Source organism: Nymphalis io, chromosome Z, assembly GCF_905147045.1.
Source record: "Nymphalis io chromosome Z, ilAglIoxx1.1, whole genome shotgun sequence".
In the NCBI taxonomy this organism is placed as follows: Eukaryota; Metazoa; Arthropoda; class Insecta; order Lepidoptera; family Nymphalidae; genus Nymphalis; species Nymphalis io.
This window is the reverse complement of record NC_065918.1, coordinates 12,269,528-12,294,162: the sequence shown is the minus strand read 5'-3', so window position 1 is coordinate 12,294,162 and position 24,635 is coordinate 12,269,528. Positions and strand designations below refer to the sequence as shown.

At 33.1% G+C, this 24,635-nt stretch overlaps 1 protein-coding gene across 1 annotated transcript in view; it reads right to left on the bottom strand.

Moving 5' to 3' along the window:
• LOC126780231 (leucine-rich repeat-containing G-protein coupled receptor 4) overlaps positions 1-24,269 on the bottom strand; it is a 28,454-nt gene extending 4,185 nt beyond the window's left edge. The window contains exon 1 of the mRNA XM_050504522.1: positions 23,883-24,269. Coding sequence (XP_050360479.1) covers positions 23,883-24,208 — 326 coding nt within the window. The 5' untranslated portion in view covers positions 24,209-24,269. The remainder of the gene's footprint in view (positions 1-23,882) is intronic.
• Between the last annotated feature and the right edge of the window lie 366 nt (positions 24,270-24,635).

Here is a 24,635-nt window from a genome sequence, read left to right as displayed (position 1 = left end):
ACAAGTTCAAATTAAATAAAAAGCATTCGTAGTGAAGTTGATAAAAGGTTAAAAATAAAATTCTTGTTTAAATATATCTTTTATCGCTTACTATTTAACGGCCCATATATTATCAAATTATTATTTTAAAATGTGTTTGTAGCATTATTCATAGTAAATAATAGCTTAAAAACATCGACACTCTTTACTCGGAATTTTATTGATTGTATATGTTATATTTTAAATATTATTGAATGATAATAAAGATTTCACTGCCTTGCACATTAAGAGTAAATCATTATACGTTGAATTACCTAACTTTTATTGATTTCGACAGTTCTAATTGTAGGAATCTTTTACCGATTAAAACATTAATAGTATCAAAATTATGGTATGTATGGTAGCACTATTTAATATTTAATGTCGTCGCAGAGTTGATTGGTTTCCTATTGCAAGTGTAAGGAAACTTTGTGTATTAAAAATGTAGATTTTGGGCGCAAGTAGTATTTATTAATAAAAGAGATTCTTTAATGTAATCATCATAATTCTGCTTTATTTATTTGAAATTTTACTATGACATTTACTTTAATGATACGTCGAGTTAATCACAAATTCTTGGTCTTCAATGATTAATCGAAAATTTTATAGTTAACAATAATAATATCTATAAAATCTTATATCTATTTCGCAAAATATTTTTGATAAAGAAGTCGCGTATCTTGTTTTTTTTTTTGTAAAAAAACTATTTTTGTTTCCATTCGATTAATTTGTATCATAATCTTAATTAATAATTATCCAAATAACTACTTACAAATACTTTTGCTTATAACTTAAATATATTGTAAAATAAGTTGTTTAATGATATTTATATATCTTTGATATAATGCTATCGAGACATCTCCTTGAACTTTTAGTAAACTATTTATCCACAGTAAGAGGAGTATAAAAATAGCTAAAACATACCAACGTTTCTTACGATTATTATAACTTTTAGTGTTCTGAAGGAAGCATTTTGGGTCTACTAAATTTTCATAATACCTTTTTTTTTTATAGAATAGGAAGGCGGACGAGCATATGGGCCACCTGATGGTAAGTGGTCACCAAACGCCCTTAGACATTAGCATTGTAAGAAATGTTAACCATTGCTTACATCACCAATGCGCCACCAACCTTGGGAACTAAGATTTTATGTCCCTTGTGCCTGTAATTACACTGGCTCACTCACCCTTTAAACCGGAACACAACAATAATAAGTACTGCTGTTTTGCGGTAGAATATCTGATGAGTGGGTGGAACCTACCCAGACGAGCTTGCACAAAGCCTTACCACCAGTAAAACCTATATAGTCTCTGCAACATAAAGGCGTGGACTGAGTCACCCTCGTCCGTGGGTAAGTACCCTTAATACGTAACCCCACACGTGGTTCATATCAGCTGACAATCTTACCGGTGGTAGGTGGTAGACAAAGACGTACCACCAATCAATTCTGTTGTGTTCCTGTACGTAGTCCGGTGGCACCATTCAGAGAGTCGGGTCAGAACAGTGGCGATAGGGGCCCAAATAGTGAGCTAGCCACTCACAAAGGCTGCCCCGCCAACTCACGAAAGATTCCAAGGTTACGCAATCATGCCGGTCGGCGACCGGATGAGAGGGTTCGATGGATATCCTTGGGTGGCTCGGGCGTACCCGCAGTCTCCAGCCTAGTCCCTCATCACTTTGCGAGATATTCCTTGTCCGTATTATCCTATCTTAGCACATGCTGCTAATTCCGCCTCGTTCTACTTCCGACTCTCTGCCTATAAACTCTGCAACGAATGAGCAAGAAACGAAAAAAGAGGAAAGTTTTACAGCGGTTACACTCTCTCGCTTAAACTGCACCTCAGCAACATAATGGTTGGTTGCATTCTAATATCGCGCCACCTTGAGACTGAGAAACACCACCTCTTGTTTCTTACGGAGATGCAGATTGGTTGTTCGTATCGTATCGTATCTTTCCTACCCTGGAGTACAACTTTAAATCACGACAAGGTATTGCGCTTACTTCTGGAACAGCATCTGCTTTCGGCGTCTCCGACGATCTGAAGATACCATATTTTCCGTACTTTGGGGTCCGGTGGATACGAGTTTGTAGAAATCCTTTATGCCTGTGTATACCAATCGCACAGCGGGAATCAAGAGACAACAAGGCCCACAAAATACCTCAGTAAGGCGGCTGACGCGGCTCAACAGATGTACCGAACAGATTTTAATGCCCACCACAAGGAGTGACTATTTCCATTCCAGGACATAATACAGGGCTTAAAACGTGTAAGATAGCCTTAGCGTTAGATCTTACCCAGCTGGTCTTACCCGGGGGTGACTCGCCTAAAGCTTATTGCTAGAACCTTTTACTCACAACCGATCCGGACCGTTACTCAGTGTCGATCTCTTCACCGTTAGGTAAGTCTGACCACTATCCCCCCGTCTATCTATAGGCCCAACTCATACGATTGCATTACGATACGATTTAAAGGTATGCATTTCATTACTTTTGCTAGAAAGAAGAAAAGCTTCCTGCAATCAAATAAATATCATTAACGTAGTTACTTTACGCAATTCCCTACAAAGTGTCGACACAACAACCATTTCCTCCATTGCACATATAGGTATAAACAATTGTATACATAAATACCCTCCCATTCTCGCACAAATATAAATACAAAACATACTCGTGTACTCACACAAACACCCACATACACATTCACATGTACACGCAGACGCATACTTATATCTTTATACAATAGCCACGATCTAATTTAATTTTAATTTATAATGTTTTTTCTTTGACGTAAATTCTTAATGAATTGAGAATAAATTGGATTAACTTACCGCCTAGACCTACCAGTCTTTGAGAAAGAGCGAGAACTCAAGCATTAATTATATTACTAAGCGCTGAATCTGTTTTATAAAGATTATTATAATTTTTTTTCCTATGTACTCATTTAAATTTAAAAATTTAGCTAGCGAATTAAAAAGTTGTATATATACCTATATATATATATATATATATATAGGTATATATATTATAACATGTAAATTCTTTCATTTACGTGATTAAAACCGAATTATTATTCCTATTTCTCATTCTTAACAAGTGTAAAGCTTGTGTAAGAAGTGCGTACGTCAATAAGCCTTGGATAAGGATTGAAACTGCGACTTACATAACTAAGCGGCCCGTATACCATGAAACAAATACCCTTAATTTTAATAACACGTCCCTCTTCTATTTGCAATTAAAGCATTGAACAAGTATTGTTAAGCAAGGTGTAGGAACCGAACGCGGAAAACATCATAGCAGGTGATGTGCATTGAATTGACGTTGCATCAAGCGTGCATGATGCCTTAGTAAACACGAATGTGCAAGGGTCAACGTGCCCGGGGTTATCAATGCAGGGGCGGCGCCAAACGGTCGCATAGCTCTCTACCACGCTGCTGGTTCATGGAATTAGCGAAATTTTGCGGAAATGCATTCGTCGTTCGATTCATCTGCCGTCATCTTTGCATCACATATCTAAGTACAGGTACTTTATTTTAATTACATAATTATTTTTTTATACCTGTCTATATTTTTATTATAACCTTATTCGCCTTGGAAGAGCATGCCTTATCCAAAAGTATAGAATGATTGTCGCTAGACTACTCTTATAACCATGGTTGAAGGCTAGTAGGATAACCCCTTCTTATTATTTAAACAATAATTTATTTAAATAATGAAACAAATTTCAATAATTGTTACATCTTCGTAATTAGTAATGTTAATTTCGCATGAAAGAGTATTTGTATATTGGGCAAGATATAATATGAATAAGTTTACATAGAAATTAAATTTTATACGTTAAAAAGAGAGAGGATTGGAATTTCATAAAAGTGCACTATTAAATTTATTCAAGAACAAAGGAACGTTGAATTATTTTTTTATCAAAGTCGACAAACATGCTTTTTTACTCGTATATATAGTATTGGAGATATTTATTTTTGTAACGTAGTTTTGTTTAAATGGAATTATCAGATAAAGATGGGAATAACAGTTGTATGTTTTTTTCCTCTTCGCATATCGTAAGCAGGAAGCGTAAATTATAAAGCAAATAATTTGATATTCACACATCCACAGGAATCCAAAAAAATTTTAATATACTAAGAATAATTTTACACATAATTCTCGAACGATCAACAGTTCAATATAAGTCGAGTTTATCAACTTTTCTACTAATTACAATTATGTATACATACAGATCAAGAATTAAGCAAATTATAATTATTAGAGGGCGCGTGTAAGTCTTTATCGATATAATTACTTCTTTATTTTTAACTTTTGTTTGGTTTAATAACAATCAATCTTACATTGTTTTTTTTATTTATTATACAAGAAGATGTTAAATAATTTAACAGGCAATCAATACTTACACATACATACAAATTAGCATTAGTGTTTATTAAAATTTTAGTTTCCGTTTCATTTTTTTAAGTATTCAAGAATATCAATAAAAAGTGAGAAAAAAAAAGTTAAGAGACTTCTTATAAAACATTTTCTCGGATACACTTTATATCTGTATTTAGGAGTGAGTTACGCCACGTTTCCCGTGAGTTGTGATTTCTAATAATAATTCAGAGTATAATTATAATTAAATATAATTCCATATAATAAAACAAAATATAATTCCGATTGGCATTATGTATCCCACATATATTTCAGTTTATCAATAATTAGCAAAAAATTACCCGGACCTTTTTATAGTACAAAGCCAAGAAATAAAAGCAAACTATTGCATACTATAACATAACTAACTCGGATTACTTTTACGATAACGACGACACCAAAGATGATACGTATATTAATATTACAAAAATGCTTAGATATAATGAATTATTCAACCGAAAATATTATATACAAATACACAATTAACCCACAAGTTTAATAGTAAAATAAGTTAAGTAGAGTTACGTATTTATAATCCAAATCCGAAAATAATATTTGAAAATTAACCTCGTCTCTTTATTTTGTTTATTAATTATAATAAAATTTCATGAAAATAAATATTTAAGCAACCATTAGTAAATACAATTTATGATTTTTATTCAAAGTACTCTAAAGCGTCATTTTAAAAAAAACATTTGCCTAAAATAAGGGGACAAAATACAGTCCGGTATTAAAAGTAGCAGTGGCCGGCCCGAACGATTCGTAATTGTCATTCTGGCTTAGGCCAAAGGGTAATTAAATTACAAAACGAGACCAATTAAACGAAGCGCTAGGCTCAGCCTGGACGTGATTGTACTGGGACCTACATTGATGTATTAACCGAGGCAAGGTTGACAGAAAAACTAACCTTGTGAGCCATTCAACCTCAATGGAATGGATGAAATACAGTCTGTGCCTAAAAAAATGAGGACATTTTTACGATGATTTGTGTAAAGCTGGGATCATTTTAAAATAAAAAATGGGCGTAAGGTAGTGTAGTCGGAAATAATATATTTTTTAATCGTAAACATATGTGTGACATTGATAAATGATTTAATACTGTATAAAATGTCTTGTTTACAATAGTTTGTATGGATGTTGAGAGAACACGACTGTCGGGTACACTAATGACCTATAGGTACATACCGCATATTATATATAGCCTTATAATTTTATAGATAAGTCAATTTTTATTTCATTATTCTTATTAGTTCTTATCTTATAATAAATGCGAAAGTTATGTAATAAAATGAGTGTGATTTATAATTTAATTACGTTTGTTATTATTAAGTCGCTCAACGGCTGAGATTCTAATTGAATTCGATATTGAAGTCGATTATGTCCTGGAATATGAATAAGATAATAGAAAAAAGGCTGACTTTAATATACATCAAGGAAAGCGGTACAGTCAAATGATTATATAATGTAAATAAACAAAAAATATAAAAGTAAAAGCTGTTTATTTACTAGCAAAAATAGAATTTTTACGGCCACCTGCCTGATTCATTCTTGGCGACAGCTTTTTTTGGTGGATTGGTTGGGTGTGTAGGGCGCTTACATGCCCAATTACAAGATGCGCTAAATTACAATTTCATCATTATGCTCTAATAAAACCCAAAGTCATGCTTGGCGCTATTGTATTGTGCCAAATCCAAGCAGCTTACTGAGTAAGATCGATTGTAAGAATCCAACATCCCCGAGCTGTATCTAGACTATCCTAGCCAGCTATCATGAAACACGTATGCTCGTAACTGAATGATGCGTTAATATATTACAAATATTATTATAAATGATTATATTTTATCAATATCAAGTATGTTCATAGTAGAAAATTGAAATTAACCATTAAAAAATAATTAAATTTTTTAGTAAAATATTAAAATAAGGGATAAAATAATCATAAAATATAAAGAAATGGTCTTCCTAAAATGCACTGGATGCAAGAATCGCTTTGTCTGCTTTATGAACTTGAGTGAGAATTAAAGTTGAACATACAGTATTAGTAATTATTTGATCGAGGACTAAGAATGAAAAGAAAGACTAGATTATTAACCATTTAAATTAAGAATATTGATTGGCATCGCAGTATTCCTAATATTATATAACATGAAATAATTTTGATTATTTTAATATATGATCACCAAATGTGTCAATGTAAAATATAACATTATGTAAATATATATATTTATTTTTAGTATATCATTAGAATTTACCAGGCTCACAAAACGCTGAAATAATCGGGGGAGGTGTTTTGTAGATTTACTCTTGACCCAGTTGTGTTATCGCACCGACGAATATTAAAATATTTAAAGTTATATATATAAGTAGGTTCGAACATTTATTAGCAAGTTGGCAACTCTTTTTAATTGCATAGAATATTAGGTAGCGATTAAAAATGACGAAATTAAATTCAAACAGTAGACTATACTTAATAAAGTTTGCAGAGCGCTCACATATTTCGCATCTAATATTTCTTATAAAAAATATTTATAAAAGGTTATTGTTTATAAAAACTAAGCTCAGAATATTTGCAAAAAATGCTATAGTTACGTAGTAGTATTTTCGATAACATTTATTTACTACTTAATTAAGCTTTTGCAATTAAATGGTAAATGTTTACTGGATGGATGGTGTCAGGATAAATTACCGGAATATTATTTATTTAATTCGAGGCTAGACAATATTTATAAAGAAACAATCTGTCATCCTCAGATAACGATACACCCATCTAAGATTTTATACCATTTATGAATAAAATTTCAAAGAATATATCACCTATTTCAATCGAAGTAGGAATAAAGGTAAACAAATATTTACAAATTGCATGCGATTCTCTAATTCCTCCTGTATTACGCACTATAAATAGTTCATGATTAATATACCTTCATTCATAATACAACTAATCCACTTATCTAGTTATAACCACATTCTACATTCGCGAATCCATAGTGATTATTCAAGATCTCGACCAATGATCGCGTCAATTAATATCGTTGACCAATGATATCGGTGTCAAAGTTGTTTATTTGGGCTTACTCCTCTTGTAGTTGGAATAGTTCATATATAGAAAGTCATAATACATCAATACAATGTGTTGATAAAACCAATTATAAGGGGATAATGTCTATCCAAAAGGATACCGGTAAATATCCCATAGAATTTGCACCCAGAATTGAAGCTAAAAAATCATCAAAATATATTATGTGCATATATGATAAGTGATGAGAATCAAAATTGAATAATAGTGACGGCGACGAATATCACCATCCCATTTCAACAAGGTCAAAAGTCGACCCGAGGGAATATATACCAGAGAACGGGCAGCAGCGTCTCTCTGAGTACTATGACCAACTTACTGCGATCGCCAACCCGTCTGCCAAGCGTGGCGATTATGGCATATCCTCTCAATGATTATTACAACCAAACCACCGCCCATAGTCTCCGGCAGCCCTGGTATTCCTAGCCTTGGTAACAGCTGTGGTAACTGCCTTTACCAAGTTGTTTTCGAGACTCATTACGAATTGTCTCGAGCGAAGGCTTGACAACTTCCAGCCACCCGAACAAGCTGGTTTCTGAAAAGGTTTTAGCACCATAGACCACATACATACTATGCGGCAAGTTATACAGAAGACCGAGGAGTATAACCAGCCACTTTGCTTAGCGTTTGTGGACTATGAGAAAGCTTTTAATTCGATCGAAACCTGACTGACCAAAGCTGAAACCGTGCTGAAGTCTCTTCAAAGGTGCCAAATCAATTACTGATATATCAAGGTGTTAAATTGCTTATACGAGAAAGCCACCATGTCAATCCGACTCCAGGACCAAAACTCAAAATCTATCCTACTGCAGAGAGGCGTAAGACAGGGAGACGTGATATCTCCGAAACTATTTACCGCTGCATTACTCATCTTCGATTTGCCGACAACATTGTGATTATGGCTGAGACCTTGGAAGACCTCGGCACTATGCTCGATGACCTCAGCAGGATCTCAAAATAAGTCTAAAAATGAACATGGACAAGACGAAAGTCATGTCGAACATCCATGTTGCAACCTCTCAAGTCGAGGATGGAAATTCTGAAATTCTGAAAAAAACTCAAAGTTGTAAACAACTATGTTTACCTAGATCAGACCATCCAACTACTACCTAGTTCAACTTCGAGAAAGCGGTCAATCGTCGAATCCAACTCAGCTGGGTAGTCTTCGGGAAACAACACGATATCTTCTCATCCAAAATACCGCAGAGTTTCAAGTCGAAAGTCTTCGAGCAATGTGTGTTGGAAGCAGCGCAAGACCCAAGAAAAGAGTGGGACCCTTTTTCCACAAAGTGCTCGAAGAACAGTTGTGTTCCTGTGTTAGACTTTTGAATTTGGTGATCATATTGAATATCTCTGTCTAACATTGATTCTAAGAATATATTCATTAATTATATAATATATTGATTTAATTTTCTATTATACTTTAAAAATAATATTATATTCTAATATTATTTTTAAGTTTGTAGTTTCAGTAAACACATAAAAGTATTTAGTATGTAGGCAAATTTTTTGAAGTCAGTTTGTATTTCGTTTTTTTTTGTTTTAGTTAGAAATAAATATTTATTTAAGTAATTATTACTTTGGAACCTTACATAAACAGAAATAATAAAAAATAAATTTACCAGCATGCCGCTTCGCATACAAAGTGTGCAACAGTTACAGTACAAATTATGACTACGAAGACAATAATGGTGTCAAGAGTGTCAAATGGAAATTCCATGTTTAATCAATTCAAAAATAGAAAATCGATGTAAAGTTGGCGAAGATATCGAAACATATTCACAAAAAGAAACAAACGTTTAAAAATAAATATAAAAGATATTATTTTAGCTTTCATAAACAGTACAAGGAAAAAACAACCCTCAAAAGAAAATATATTAGATGATCTAAAAATAAAATGATTACACCAGTAATTGGATAACGAGAAAATTATATTTAGAGGTAAGAAAAGCTTATTTGATTCAGTACACATAGCAGACAAAATATTTAAAATAAATCTAAAAAATTATAAAATAAACACAAACAATAAATTTCCGTAATCCGTAACAGCCTGTGAATGTCCCACTGCTGAGCTAAAGGCCTCCTCTCCTCTTTTTGAGGAGAAGGTTTATATTATTTATTTCTAACTAAAACAATAAATTTATTTATGTTTATTTTATATAATGATAATACTAAATTTAATTTTGTGTCTATAACATTAGCATGACCAATTCCAATTTAATGGTTATAGCAATGAAAAGAAAAATCATATTCAGTTGATACTTGCCAGCTACAGTTTATCCTTCATTGTGCGCAAAATTTTCAGTTTTATTATGTCTAAACAAGTTGATTTGACGTTTAATTGTATTTCAACGTGGGTGAACATTCCAGAAGTAAATTTATATTGACCATGTTCTTAATAAATAATTTATTAAACTGTTACTGCATTATTTTCGAACGTAATGTTATGTTATTGAGCACAAAAAAGTACAAATTTTCATAGTACGGTTATGTAGTTCAGCGAAAACGAAATACTTTCAGAGCATAAATTCAATAACTAAAATAATTAACTGCAATCGTTTTTCAATAAAAGCCGTGTTTAGTTGCTTTTTCTCAAAAAGGTTATGTCTTAGAAATCAAATAAGATGGTATCGTCTAGTACTGAGCACGGTTGTAGCACAGAGCACTCCTGTCTAGGAATTTAATATAATGTGATTCCAAACGCCATCGTTAAATATACGTGGCAGTACGACTGCACCTGCTGTAGACACCGATGTAACCTTAATAGATGTCCCTGTGTCGGTCACCACAAATCAAGAGAAGCGTAAAGTTTTAGTGCATAAGAAATATTCTCTTTATCAAAGCTTATAAGCAGATGATAGATCTTTGTTAAACAAAAATAAAATAACCGAACAAAACGGCCTGTGTCAGTCTCCCAAGTTTTTAACCAAATTTAACTTTATGTAGATAGCGTAATACACTTGCACGTGGATTTAGACTGCCATCACGTTTTAAAGTATATCAAAGCAAATAGAAACGAAAAAGGGTAACGTAAAATCGTAACCTCAACGCATTTTTTGTTTTTTAATATTATAAAAAAACCGTTATTTTCATTAATGTATTTTGCAATGACGTAGATAAAAAATATTTTTCATTTCCGAATAACGATTTGATATTGTTTGAGTCTTGTTTATTTTAATAATTATCATATTATTAATTAGTTTTTATAGATTTGTTACGAAGCATTAGCGTCTTGCCAAAAATGACCCCAAATTTCAACTAAAACCCACAGCAGTCTCTCAAGCATTTCAATCAAGGCTAACTCATTTCTATTCATACCAAAGTAGATTATATTATATACTTATTATTGTATGAAAGGGTATCTTGTTAGGTTTTTTGCCTTGTTGTATAGTAAGATTTCAGAATCATAAAGATCTTAATATTCTTGCACGTGGCACAGGACACTGTCACGTTTTTAAATATATGGTACCTGATTTCATAATACTTTAATGTAACAGAAGAAAAAATCGGATATGTTTAGCTTTTTTGTCCTTTTTACTTACTTTGAAAAAGTAATTAATTGTTTTAAAATTGTGTAATTACATGTGTGTACATTGTGTAAATTACCGTTTAGCAAAGGTCTTTTGGCAAAGGTCTATTTCCAGAAAACGCATAAACATTTTTATATTCTATTTTATTAATATGAGAATTGTTCGATTTAAACGCCATTTCTAAGGTCTAATATTCTCCCATATCCACACTCATTTGCATTTGATCTAACTTATATTGGTGAACAAAAACATCTACTAAGGAATTATAGAAATAATGATGATGATATATCCGTATAATAAACTTGTATGCTTCTTATGACAATTAAATAAATTTATATTTAGAAATATACGGTTTTAGCGGCTGTTATTATTTAGAAATATTCATTCCTCTTAGTTTCTTAATAGCCACTTATCAATCTTTTTATATCATTGAAATTGATATAGAAAACCGGGTCGAGCTGCATAAATATACACTCTTCTATGAATTGTATTAGTAATATTATGTTATAATGTATAAATATTAAGTGAACTAGTGCAATATCGTTAATGATTATCGTAACGTGATAGCGTACTGTTACAATTAAGTATATGAGGTAATCTTGTCGAGGTACGGTGTGATTTAAGCACGTGCTTGGTCGGAGAAGTGTTTGTAGGGATAATAATTCGAACCAGTCAAAACTTTTTTACGTTTACATGATCTATACACGAATCTTACCTATAGTTATTTCATTAAGGCTTGCCGATTAAATATGACTGAAATTTATTAAAATATTAATTATTAGTTTTTCTGTTTAAGTGAGGGTGCAGGGCAAGCCAACCTATGACCTTCCTTGCTGTTCAAACTTCTTTATACAATTTTTTTTAAATCAGTTCATTGGTTTAATATTTAAAGCGAAACAGGCAGATAGAGTTACTTTCGCATTTATAATATTAGTATAGAAGTACAGATTTATTGTTGCGTCAATGATAATGACAATGACAAACAAAACAAGTATTCCCATTTGTATAATATGTATATAAATTTCAATATTTAAACGATTATTTTACCTATCTATTTATTAGGCATTGAAACAGATCGACTCGATTGGTGACCACAACTACATTTTGCCTCTAATATTATTATTAGTCAAATTAAACATTTAAAATCGAGAGCAAACATGCAACACCATTAATTCCGTTTTACATTTTGTAGACAGTTATATGTAACCATATTCAGTCTATTAGCGCTAATTGGCTCTGATAAGACGTTGCTTCTACCTTCCGATCTTTATTGATTGGTAGAAGACCAATTGTGGAAGGATGTGAAATATTTTCCATCAGCCACGTTGCACTCAAAAGTTACATAAAAACGCACATTCTACCTTGATATATTACTTCCATAGCACTCAAAAAAGATACCTGAAAGCTTGGATATGTAGGATCATCGAAGATTAACGTACATACATATATACGAGTATTGTGATAGTTAAATTATTAACTAAGTGGTAAATGGTAAATAAAGTATGAGCTCTTGCTTCTTTATAGTTCCGAAAATAAAAGTTAGGCGATGTCTATAAATACACTTAATTGCTTCCTACATAGTACTTATATTAGAAAAGATAAAATAATTTATTGATATGTTTATGTTATTGTAAATTTATCCAATAATCGTCTTTATGACCTTTACAAGAAAGGTTTAGTATCTATATTCGTAGTAGATGCGACGATAAGGGCATGTTTATAATTCACCACGCTTGTCTACTTCAATTAATCATATCATTAGTTTCGAAGTATCCTATGATTAAATTTCAAATTATTGCAACACTTTTGAAAAGAAGGCTTAAATATTACTTCATCACGCTCCAATGATTTTCCTGCGACCCAAGTATCGCATCGGTTTCCTCACGATGTTTTCCTTCACCGACGAGCACGAGATGAATTAAATTAAACACATGTGGTGGTACTTCAGTAGTGCTTGCAATGGTTTGAACCCGTAATCTTTAGATTCATGGGTTGCTTGAGGTGATTTACCAGCAGGCTGAGTAGGCTACATAGGGCGGCAGGTTTAAAGGGCGGTAATTTTTTTTATAAATTTTGTTTCTTACAACAAAGGCACCGTAACCATATGAAAATCTTAAGACCTTACTAATAATAATAATAAATAGAAGATAAGATTTTTCCTCAAAAATTTCACACATGCTATTTTCATGAGCTATTGTTTGTGCAATCTAAATAAGGGGGGAAAATCTCGATACTTTACTTGGAAAATATATAAATTACTGTTCTGTGGCTATTGGCAAATTATTGATAAATACTAAATACAGCAAATTATTTTAATGAAATTATTTATGATTTTTACGTTTTCGTTTCAGTTAACTTGGCCGAATAATAAGATTAATATTAAAAGATGCCAAGCGATTGTTCCCTACACGTGTAGGGAACACGAACTTATTGTAACAAACAGCACTTGGAATTGATTTTCATTTCGTGCGATTATAAATTTCCTCTTACATTTATATTTTTTATTTCCCTGAAATAATCCTGGCACTTTTATCGCGAACAAAAGATACTTTGTGAATATTAAGTCTAACATAATTTACATTTGAATAATTCTATTGTAGTTAGCCCCAGTATTACTATATTCGTGGCTTTGAAAAATCGAATTAAAAATATATTTCGGAATTGAAAAGACTGTTATTAAAGTCGTAGCTACAATCTATTTTAAGTAGAAACAGTTTTGTAAGCTCAAGTTAAATGAGTTCAAGTATTTAAATTTGAAATCATGTTTCTAAAACAATTATAACTTGGTGCACTCTGCACCAAGTTATAATTGTTTTAGACTTAACTTAACTATGAGGCTGCCGTTGCTAGTAAAATAACTATTACTATTACTGCCTCGTTGGTCTAGTGGCTTGATATAAGGCCGCAGACCCGTAGGTCCTGGGTTCAATTCCCAGGTCGGGCCAATAAAAAGTTATTGGGTTTTTCTGTCAGAAAAATTCTCAGTAGCAGCCCGGAGTCTGGAAGTTAGAAGTGTGTACACTCCCGTGCCTCGGAAAGCACGTAAAGCCGTAGGTCCTGCGCCTGAACTCTTTCCGGTCGTGTCGGATTGCCGTCCCATCGGATTATGAGAGTTAGGGAATAGAGTGCACCTGTGTTTGCGCACATATTTGTGCACTATAATATCTCCTGCGTAGTTGGCTAATCTCTCTTGAGATTGGCCGCCGTGGCGTGGCGAAATCGGTCTGGAGGACATTATTATTATTATTAACTATTACTCGACAAGATTAAGACGAATAAGATTTAATTTTTGTTTCTGTTACACTATACTTAAAATAACATGTCAAATATCCGATTTATAACTTAGTGGTAAGGCTTTGTGAAAGCTAGGCTGGTACCACCCACTCATCACATATTCAACAGCCAAACAGTATAACAATAATTGGTATTGTTGTGTTCCGAATACACATGGACATAACATCTATCATCTATGTTCCCGAAGTCGGTGGCGCATTGAAGATGTACGGAATGGTTAATATTTTTTTTTTTTTTTATAGAATAGGAAGGCGGACGAGCATATGGGCCACCTGATGCTAAGTGGTCACCAACGCTCTTAGACATTAGCATTGTAAGAAATGTCAACCATCGCTTACATATCCAATGCGCCACCAACCTTGGGAACTAAGATTTTATGTCCCTTGTGCCTGTAATTACACTGGCTCACTCACCCTTCAAACCGGAACACAACAATACCAAGTATTGCTGTTTTGCGGTAGAATATCTGATGAGTGGGTGGTACCTACCCAGACGAGCTTGCACAAAGCCCTACCACCAGTAAAATTTCTTACAGCGCCGATGTTCACGGCTGATGGTAACCAGTAACCAATGACCTGTACTATGTTTGACTGTCAGTATTTAGGGCTACTTTCCTTTCGTCATTAGAAATAATATATTGATCTATAATCTGATCTATTGCAATAAATCTGTAACTGATCGCTGTCTGTACATGGAAGATATTTGAGTAAAACTATTAACTTTATCAACGCAATAGAGCCCAAACAGTGATTGTTAGAAATTTTGGCCGATTGTTTGTTTGTTTATCTGTTTGTCTGTGCGTTTGTACACGCCAATCTTAGATCTTTATTGTTATTAAATAACTGTTCAGTAGAATTGGCTGGAACTTTACCTACCTATAAATTACAGTCTGTAAAATGATGATGATTGAAAGTTTATAGGAACAAAAGAAAGTTAATAAATGGACAGTTACAGAGATTTAGAACTTCCAATGGAAGTTGAACTCAGATCTATATGATCAATCATATTAAATAGGATTCAGCTTATGCTGGTGTATGTCGGTTAACTTTTAAAGTTCTTACTTCTTTTAAGATTGACTATAGTCTTTTATATGGTAATCAAATTTGTCCTAAGATAATGCATTACTTCCAAAGTCGTTTTTATAAAATATTAATTCTTTTGAAAGATATCGACATAAGACCATAGACAGTTTGTAGTACTTTTGACAGTTTTGACAGAGGTATTATTACAACGGGTAGTTGTTGTTTGAAAATACTCGTACATACATAAGTATTTATTTTCGGTTTATAAATAAATTTGGAAGTTAAAGTTTATCTTTCGTTTCGTAGCCGCATGTATATTTTTTCATGGTTTTGTTAAATTTATACTTTGGTTTGACAAGTGAAGTAAAGCCTTAAATATATACAAATGAAAATTAAAAATACTTAAAAAATAGTACAAATCGTGACCGCGTGGAATGGTGGCAAAAACGCTAGCAGTATTAGCTCTGGGCGGAAAACAGATTTACGTTTTAGTTTTAAAAGGACACAATTTCCTGTAAAAGTATCGTTTGCAGTCACAAAAAATAAAGCACAGAGAATGATGTTTTTCTCATGTATGATTCCTATTGTACGTTGTCCTATCTACCTGGCCTCCAAAAAAATCGACCCACCTACATTTTTTGTAAAAAAGCTGTCGTATGGTTTTAAACTACCACATATTTATATTTTTAAGATTGATAATGAAAAAATGCAATTGTAGGATTGTACAAAAACAGAAATAGTGCGCAAAAAATAGGTTTTTAGGTAAATATGTGACAAAACACGAAAACACAAAATTTTACGCAATTTTATTTTTTTGTGTACAAAACGATTATGCCGTTTGTTTTTAAATTTGGGTGCCTAAATCTTACTTTAATAGGGAGTGTTTCCTCCTCTTGACCTAATCACTGCCTGCATACGCCTATTAAGTGACCTGATTAGCTTTTTAATGTCTTCCTGTGGGGTCCGTTGCCATTCTTCAGTTAGGGCAGCTTCCAGTTGATTCAGGGTTTCTGGAATTGGATTTCGTGCTCGAACCGTACGTTTTAGCTGGTCCCAGAGGTGCTCTATCGGGTTTAAGTCCGGACTATTGGCTGGCCACTGCATAACTGGAATTTCGACTTCCCTGAGATAGTCTTTAACAATTCTAGCGACGTGAGGTCGTGCGTTGTCGTGCATAAGTTGGAAATTATCCCCAATATATCCAGCGTAAGGCATCACATGAGGCTCCAGAATGTCCGTTATGTAAGTTTCAGCATTAACAGCGCGATTACGGAAAAAAACCAGCTCTGTGCGTCCCGTCAAAGAAATACCTCCCCAAAACATTGTAGAGCCTCCACCAAATCGGACTGTTTCTCGAATGCAACACTGAGAGTAGCGTTCTCCTGGCCTTCGCATGAGGTTACGTCGTCCATCAGAGCCTACTAGAGACATTCGGCTTTCATCACTGAACAATACTGTCTCCCATTGGTCCAGTGTCCAATCGACGTGCTGCCTAGCAAATTGTAGTCTTGCTTGTCGATGGGATGCTGTGAGTTTTGGTCCTGTTGCTGGCTTGTGAGGGGTTAAGTTTTGCTCTCGAAGTCTTCTTCTTACAGTATTTTCACTCACAGACACTCCACGACTTTCTCGGAGTCTACCTTGAACGTCAACAGCCGAAAGATGTCGGTTTCTTAAAGACGTCCAACCAATAAAACGGTCATCGGTCGGGTTCGTGACACGCCCCCTGCCAGATCCTGGTCTCCGGCGATACTCCTTAGTCTCCAAGTAGCGTTTGTACACTCTTCGCACCGCTGAACGACTTAATTTTAGTGTTCTAGCCACATTTCGCTGACTTAACCCCTCATGAATAAGAGCTACGATTTGAGCAGCTTCTGCTTCAGTAGTATCCATTTTTTATGTTTAAACTTATTAAAATTATTGTTTCAACAAAGTTTCATACACTTAATCAATAATAAACATCGAACCGAGATGACTCCGCGTTAAGAACTGGAAATAAACTAACCATGCACTTTGTGCACAAAGTAACGTTTTCTTATCAATACTTTAAAAATATTCCAAATATCCTCAATAACACTTACAACTCCTCCAAATCAATATCAAGTGGGTAATAAAATGTTAAATGTATGTCCCATAAGTAAAACAATCCACCTAGGTCGTCGCATAGTTAAGATAACACCTTTGTAAGTAAAAAAATACGGGTGGGTCGATTTTTTTGGCGGCCAGTGTATATCTGGGTGTAGCAAAAACCAAATAAATACTAATATCCGACGAAAATAAAACTAAAAATGTTGTATATACTGAAATATTATAAGTCTGCTCTAAGTAATTTTTTAAGTTAGTCGCGGGTGAATCTGGCATAGCTAGTCTATGATAATAATATCATTGATTTTATTTACTTCATTTATTAATAAAAATTAAAAACATTTTGTTTATTTGTAAGAAATATGAAATAATAAATTCATATTAGCAACTGTATATAAGTAAGCTGATTTAAGTATTCAAGTAATACCACAATCTTTGTAAATGTTTATACTAAAGATTGTTCGCGGCGACTTAATACTTCGTGAACTTGATAGATATATTGCTGTGATGTGATTCTGCAGAGGCTATAAAAGATGTTAAATAAACTTGTCCACAAGTAAATTCTCTTTATAATTTGTATAATTTTTTTATTGATTTATACGGAGAACTAATTATTTTGTAAGTATTACCACAAAAAAGCCATCGTCGTCAGCATCGCCCATTGATATTGGTGCTATAATAAATATAGCATAATATATATAATATAGCTTACTCACCCTTTAAACCGGAACACAACGATAGTAAATATTGCTTATTAGCGGTAGAATAACTATGAGTGGATGGTACCAGACCAGACGGGCTTGCAAGTCCTTGGTAGGACCTAGGTATATGTTCATGTTAACCGCTAAAACAATAGAGTGTCAAATTTAAATATATGTTTTTGTCTTAATAAAAATATTCATTAAAAATTCAAATTAAATTTTATAAATATATATATATAAATCATCCAAGCAACAAGAACGATAATTATAAAATTCTATAGAAATTAAAACATGATTACAACAATACAGGAAGACCTACATGACATAAAGTGATTATAATATGTTTATGATGACATTTGCTAACCTCCGATACAAAGTTAGTCCTTATGGTGCCAGCTCAGATGCATTTTATGAAGTATTATATTACATTATGAAATTACAACAAATTGCTTTGAAATCTGAAACTAATAGATAGATTTCTCTTGATCTAGATTTTTTTTAAATTAATAATACTTTCGAATCTAAGCACCTGACCCTTTTGCCATTTTTTACTTACATTAAAGTATGTACATACATACTTATACATAAGTATGTACATATACGAATATTTAATTGTGAAATATGAAGTCAGTGAGTAGTCACTGCACTTTTCAGATAATTATAACATTTAAAGGATACACTTACGTATCAATAGATATAATAATAATAATAATCTAAATATTACAAATACAATATACCGCATAAACAGTAAGTCAACATTTCACGAGTAATATACAAAGTGAGTTCTAACAGAATAGCACTGATACTTCCTGTCTACAAACAAAACAAATAATTCGAAATTCAAAACACTGACTCGATATTATTGTTTATTATATTAAAATACTTACTAATTTTATATAAAGTTTTGTTTTTATTTTTCTGACTCACACAAAAAGTCATAATATAGACGTTGAACATTTCACACTATAGGGTGAAAATTACAAGATCATTTGGATTACAGCATTTATAGCTTAGTTTTAATCTTTTACCCGATAAACATACTGAGCACTAATTTTAAATATTGTTGATTGTTAAACATTAGGATCTCTTAAATATAGTATAAATAATTACAATAATTCATGAAAAAACAAAAAGTTTAAAGTATGCAATGGAACTCATTAGTCTGTACATTATGAATCTTTATAAAATCAAGCAAAAATTAAATGATTTACGCAGAATCCACAGCCTTAAGTGCAATCCGAGAAGCAGAATTGTTAGCACTGCCAATATCAACTTCGTGAAGAAATAAAACACAAAATAGCTAAGTTTTGTTTTTTTTAGGATGTAGCTTGTTATGGCGCGATGAAAAAAATATTAAATTTTTTATTCGAATTTCGTTCTTACGTTCTACCCAAAAAACATTTCTTTCGCGTTAACAGCATTGCACGCGCTTTAGTTTGTTTTTTGCATTATTACTTAATGATACGGTACTATTAATTGATGTTTTGACAATACTTAATATGATTAAGATACGTGCAACGCCATCTATTATCACGGAGAGTAAATAACAACCAATGGAAATTTTAGTAAACAGATTTTTTTACAATTTATTATTATTTTTTAAGAGCTATATCATTTTATGACCTGATTCTCTGTGCGATATTAATATTCGAACATATGATAACCCAGTAAGGTAAAATATAAAAATAAAGTATGCGTTAAAATAAAGCGCTTAAATACACCGTTGCAAGTACTTCATTATAACGTATAATTGCGTCATTTATAAATAGATGTCTAAGAACAACACACGATATTATTAAAAATAAACTTAGACCTGAACAATTAAAAAATTACAATAGTTTTGTTTAAGCAATGACGCAAATGAAGAAATGTTACCTATTTGTATGTCAAAGTATTTATCACTGTACGCTGTATTGATTATAATACTATTTTTATTATCTGTAACGCACGGTTTTTCCCTCGTTAAACGTTCCTACTCCGCATCCGTGGGCCTTAGCGTAAATATTAAATAGCCTAAACGTCTTAAGGAATCGGGCTATCACATGCAAAAATAATTTTTCAATTACGAATTTTTCAGTTCCAGAGATTAGCGCGTTCAAGCAAGAAAAACAACAAATTACGCCAAAAACTACTAATATAATGGATAAGAGATTAATAGGTCTCTAAAATATCTTAAGAAGTTTCATATAGGTACGTTACTTTTATAAAAAAAGTCAATTACCATTTTAATGTTAAAAAATAAAAGAAAAATTAACGAATTTCAGACTGATCTATGAAACTCATCTCGTCTCATTTCACATCAAATATATTGTCTTACACTTTCACCTTAAATTTACTCTAACTACTTCATTCTTTATAAACAAGGCTAGCTCAATTGCATTATAAGATCAATTCACCATATCAAGGTAGATTAAAAAGGTGCATTTTGCAAATCAAAGGGGTTCGTGCTTGATCTGATTAAAGGTCTCTATCATGGTTTTATGCACAAACAAATAAATTATTTCTACAACGCAAAAGTGCTCAGCATACTTAGGTCACATGAATCGTAACAATACAGCTGTGGTGATGTTATTTGCGTTACAAAACCGTATCAGAAACACGATGTTTTAATTATACTTTGCGTATTATTTTTAAGACAAGAAAATACTTTAATGTACAAATAATCAATTTAAAATTAATTACCATCAGTACTTTGTCAAATAAGCTATTCCTCCAACTATCTAGTTTACTGATTTTTTTAAACGATACATAGCTCATCTAAGCAACGGGTCGATCTTAATGAAAATAAATCTTTTGAGGCTCGAATAAATGGGAAGTCCTACGGGGATCAATTATTAATCAATTTATGTGGATTATAAATATGAGATAGTATTGTTTGCTGATGACTCTATATTATTATTTTTAATAAAAATATTTCAATGTTAAGCAATTATAATAATTATAGAGAGAGCACTTTATATACTTTCAGCCTGTATCAATCTACTGCTGGGTGGACATACCTTTTTTCTGCCACTGCGATTTTCAAGCAGTCATTACAGTATCCGAATATTACCCTGTTCTTAATCATAATTCTGTGAGAGCTTAAGATCATCGACCATCGTCTCGTTTAACCACATGCCTAATTCATTAGAAACCTTAACTTAAAAGGGTAAAACGCATTGGTTGAACACCATGGTCTTTTTACGTTTATGAATTAATAATCTTAAAGTGTCTTCAAGATCTAAATCTTACTTTAAAAATAACAAGTTCACGAAAACAATAATAACACCTTGGGAATCGAATGTTAAGCTCTAGGCTAAGCTAGACCTTTAAAAAACAATTAGTTTGCATAAAAGTGTTGCAGTATTTATTGTGTCTTGGCTATTTTTCATATATATCTAATGAAGGTTTGGTTAACGTTTTTTTTAGCTTTTTGTATTCGGTAAAGTCGATAAGTATGAAACTATTTTGTATTAGTTTTTTATCTAGTTACATTAAAATTTATTAAATTATCTACATTTGTCTCCACGTATGTAGCCGAGATGAACTAGGTTAGGTTAAAACCTTAACCCAGTCAAGCACCACTGAATTTACATGTGCTTAATTTGTGTTCATAATTCATCACATGTTAGGCGGTGAAAGAAATCATCGTGAGGAAAAGTACATTGGTCTAATTTCACTGAAATTCTGTCACATGCATTGGAGTAGCCACCACAGGTTAAGCTCCAAACCTTCTCTTCAAAGTGGGAGAAGATCTTATCCCAGCAGTAAGACAATTACAGGCTGTTACTTTTTATTACCACAGCGGATAAGGTAAAAATAAATAACAAATAATATTCCAGTTTCATTAATATGATTTTATACAAAAAAACATTATAATCATTTAATAAGAATATTTTTATTTTACGATGATGAGTATAATGAAAAAATATCGCTCGAGTTTTTAACTCTTAATAAAAATGTCAAGCAGCACTCATCTTAACACGTACTCAACTTGTTGCTTGGTTTATTTTATGCACTGCACTGAAATATATCGCGAGGAAATTTGTGTTTCATAAAAAATGTGCAATGTACATTTTTGTATGTGTGCCAATGGAAAAGCAATGTGCTTTAAGCATATTGTTTGCGTAATCCAACATTATTAACGAAATATTGCCAATGTTTTAGAGTCTATGTAGAGTACTATAGGATGGTTAAATTTGATATATAGTTATAAATTCAGACGGATATTTGGACCAATACTTATACTCAAATCACTTTACAATTAGAACATTTTCTAGTAGTAAAATAGTTGGTGTCATAAAGTTCTTTAATTTATACCAAATGTATTATATACTGTTTTCGTTGGCATATGTTATACTCAACGCTATTAATTTTAGCATGTTTAAGCATCTAAAGGACTTACAAAAAACTCGTGGCAATGCACGTCAAAAGCCCTTGTTTAGGTATTTTAATAGCAACATTGTCTTATCGTAAGCATGATTTGGGCACGTAAGCCTCGTACTAACTAAGCAATGTATAGAATATTATCAATAAATTCAAAAATATAGCTACGACATTCCCCAAAAACCCCCAGCCTAATTTTCAGTAAATTGACATTGATAACTATATTAATTACATATACATATATATAAATGTATATAATGACTTTTATTTTATTAATAACTTTGCAATAGATATTGAAATCATACCGGATACGGGAGATTTTCAAAGCAAGTTGTTTACTTGCTATTTGTTTAACAGGATTTGTCAAACAATAACAATTGACTAACAACGTCTACAGTAATTTGTTAGTACACCATTAATGGGTAAATATAGTGAATATGACACGACCAATATGATATCATTCAATTTTACTGCTTTAGAGGCGACCTGCGATAACCCGGCGAACTATCGCACTGAGTCTCCTAGATGTGATCCCCATACGTAATTGGAATTCATGTTGATAGTTTTAATAATTAAAAACAGTACTACGTATTTCCTACCTTCTTATTATATTATACATCTTATTGTACCTTTTCTACTCTCTTCCATTATCACTTCGCAACTACTGTTGTCTATCACATTGTAAATAACACCTACGAAATAAACAGAAGATTATAATTTGAAATAATGTCGACTCGTGCACAAATGCAGTCGGTACCTACTTTCTGATGACTCATTATTTCACAGAAATTAGGAGCGATTGAGGTACAGAGAAATTATTATATTTCGTGTACATTTTTATATGGCACAATAGTGACTATAAAATATTAAGAAGATCAATTGCGGTCAACAAGTTTCGGGTTGACGGGTCACAGACGCCTTAAACGACGTTTTATAGAAGTCGAAAACAGTAAACTGATATGTCTTAATACCGACCGTCAATGATTAGTTTATATTCTTCGTGTTTACTTTTATGTTGATAATCGACGTTATTGTGCTGATAAGCTTCTCTTTCAATAATAACGCTATTTCGAAAGGAAATTTACTGAGAAGCGATCGTATGTACGTTCACTAGCTTCTTCCTGCGGCCTTAGAATTGTGGATTTGCAATCAACCCTGGAGAGGGCGCCGCCCACACTCCTGATAACAAACCGATTCCCATCGCTGTCGTGTCTCTTATCACAGACCTGTTGTTTCTCTTTCAACTCACGCACTGTTTTGATGTTTCATTATCACGTTTCAATAGGTTATTCGTCCGACCATTTTACACAACAAAGAGCTTACACATTTTTGTTTATGGACTAGCACAGGATCCTAACAGAGTTTAAATCGACTTGCCTTAAGTTGTCGAAGTTGAGTTTGAGCCTCGTAATGGAGAGACCCAGCTCGCGGAAGCTGTGGTCGGCGAAATCTGGGAGCTGAGAGTAGGAGATGTCGAGACCGATTTTTGTTTCGGGACTGAACTTGTTGGTAAGGGCGCGTGCAATGTCTTCGTAGGTGTTGATGCGTTGACATATTACGAGGATAGCACCCGTGCCAACGTCCTCGCGTCGGCAAGTACATGGAGAAATCTCGCGCCTCATGGCACAATGCAGGCTAGCACCGGCGCCGAGCTGGCCGGCCAGCGCGCTCAGGAAGGCGGCAGCAAGCGCGAGCGCGATCATCGTGTGAGCCGGTCGGGGCTGGTCGCGCTACTGCCGAGTGCCGCTGCGCGCACGCTGCCGCACCCGCGTACTCTGGCCACCGCGCGCCGCCACCGTCGCTGTGGCGCTCATCGCGCTACGCACCGCCTTCGTCACGCACCAATACCGCCCATAGGCAATCTGCATTTTTCTTTTCAAAAGTATATTCCGTATAGAAAAACCCATAAATATATTTTTAACAGAAAGGCAAAGTGGGTTTAAATTTTTATGAATATAAAATTCATATTTAATAATAAAGAATAAGGATGACATAATTTTTACAATATAAGAGTGTGTGTTTTATACGGTGATTAAAAGTAAAGCAAGCAAGCAGTGACATAGGATACAGATAACGAATAATTACATCAATAAAAGTGAGTAGGTACATAACAATTCCAAGAAAATAACC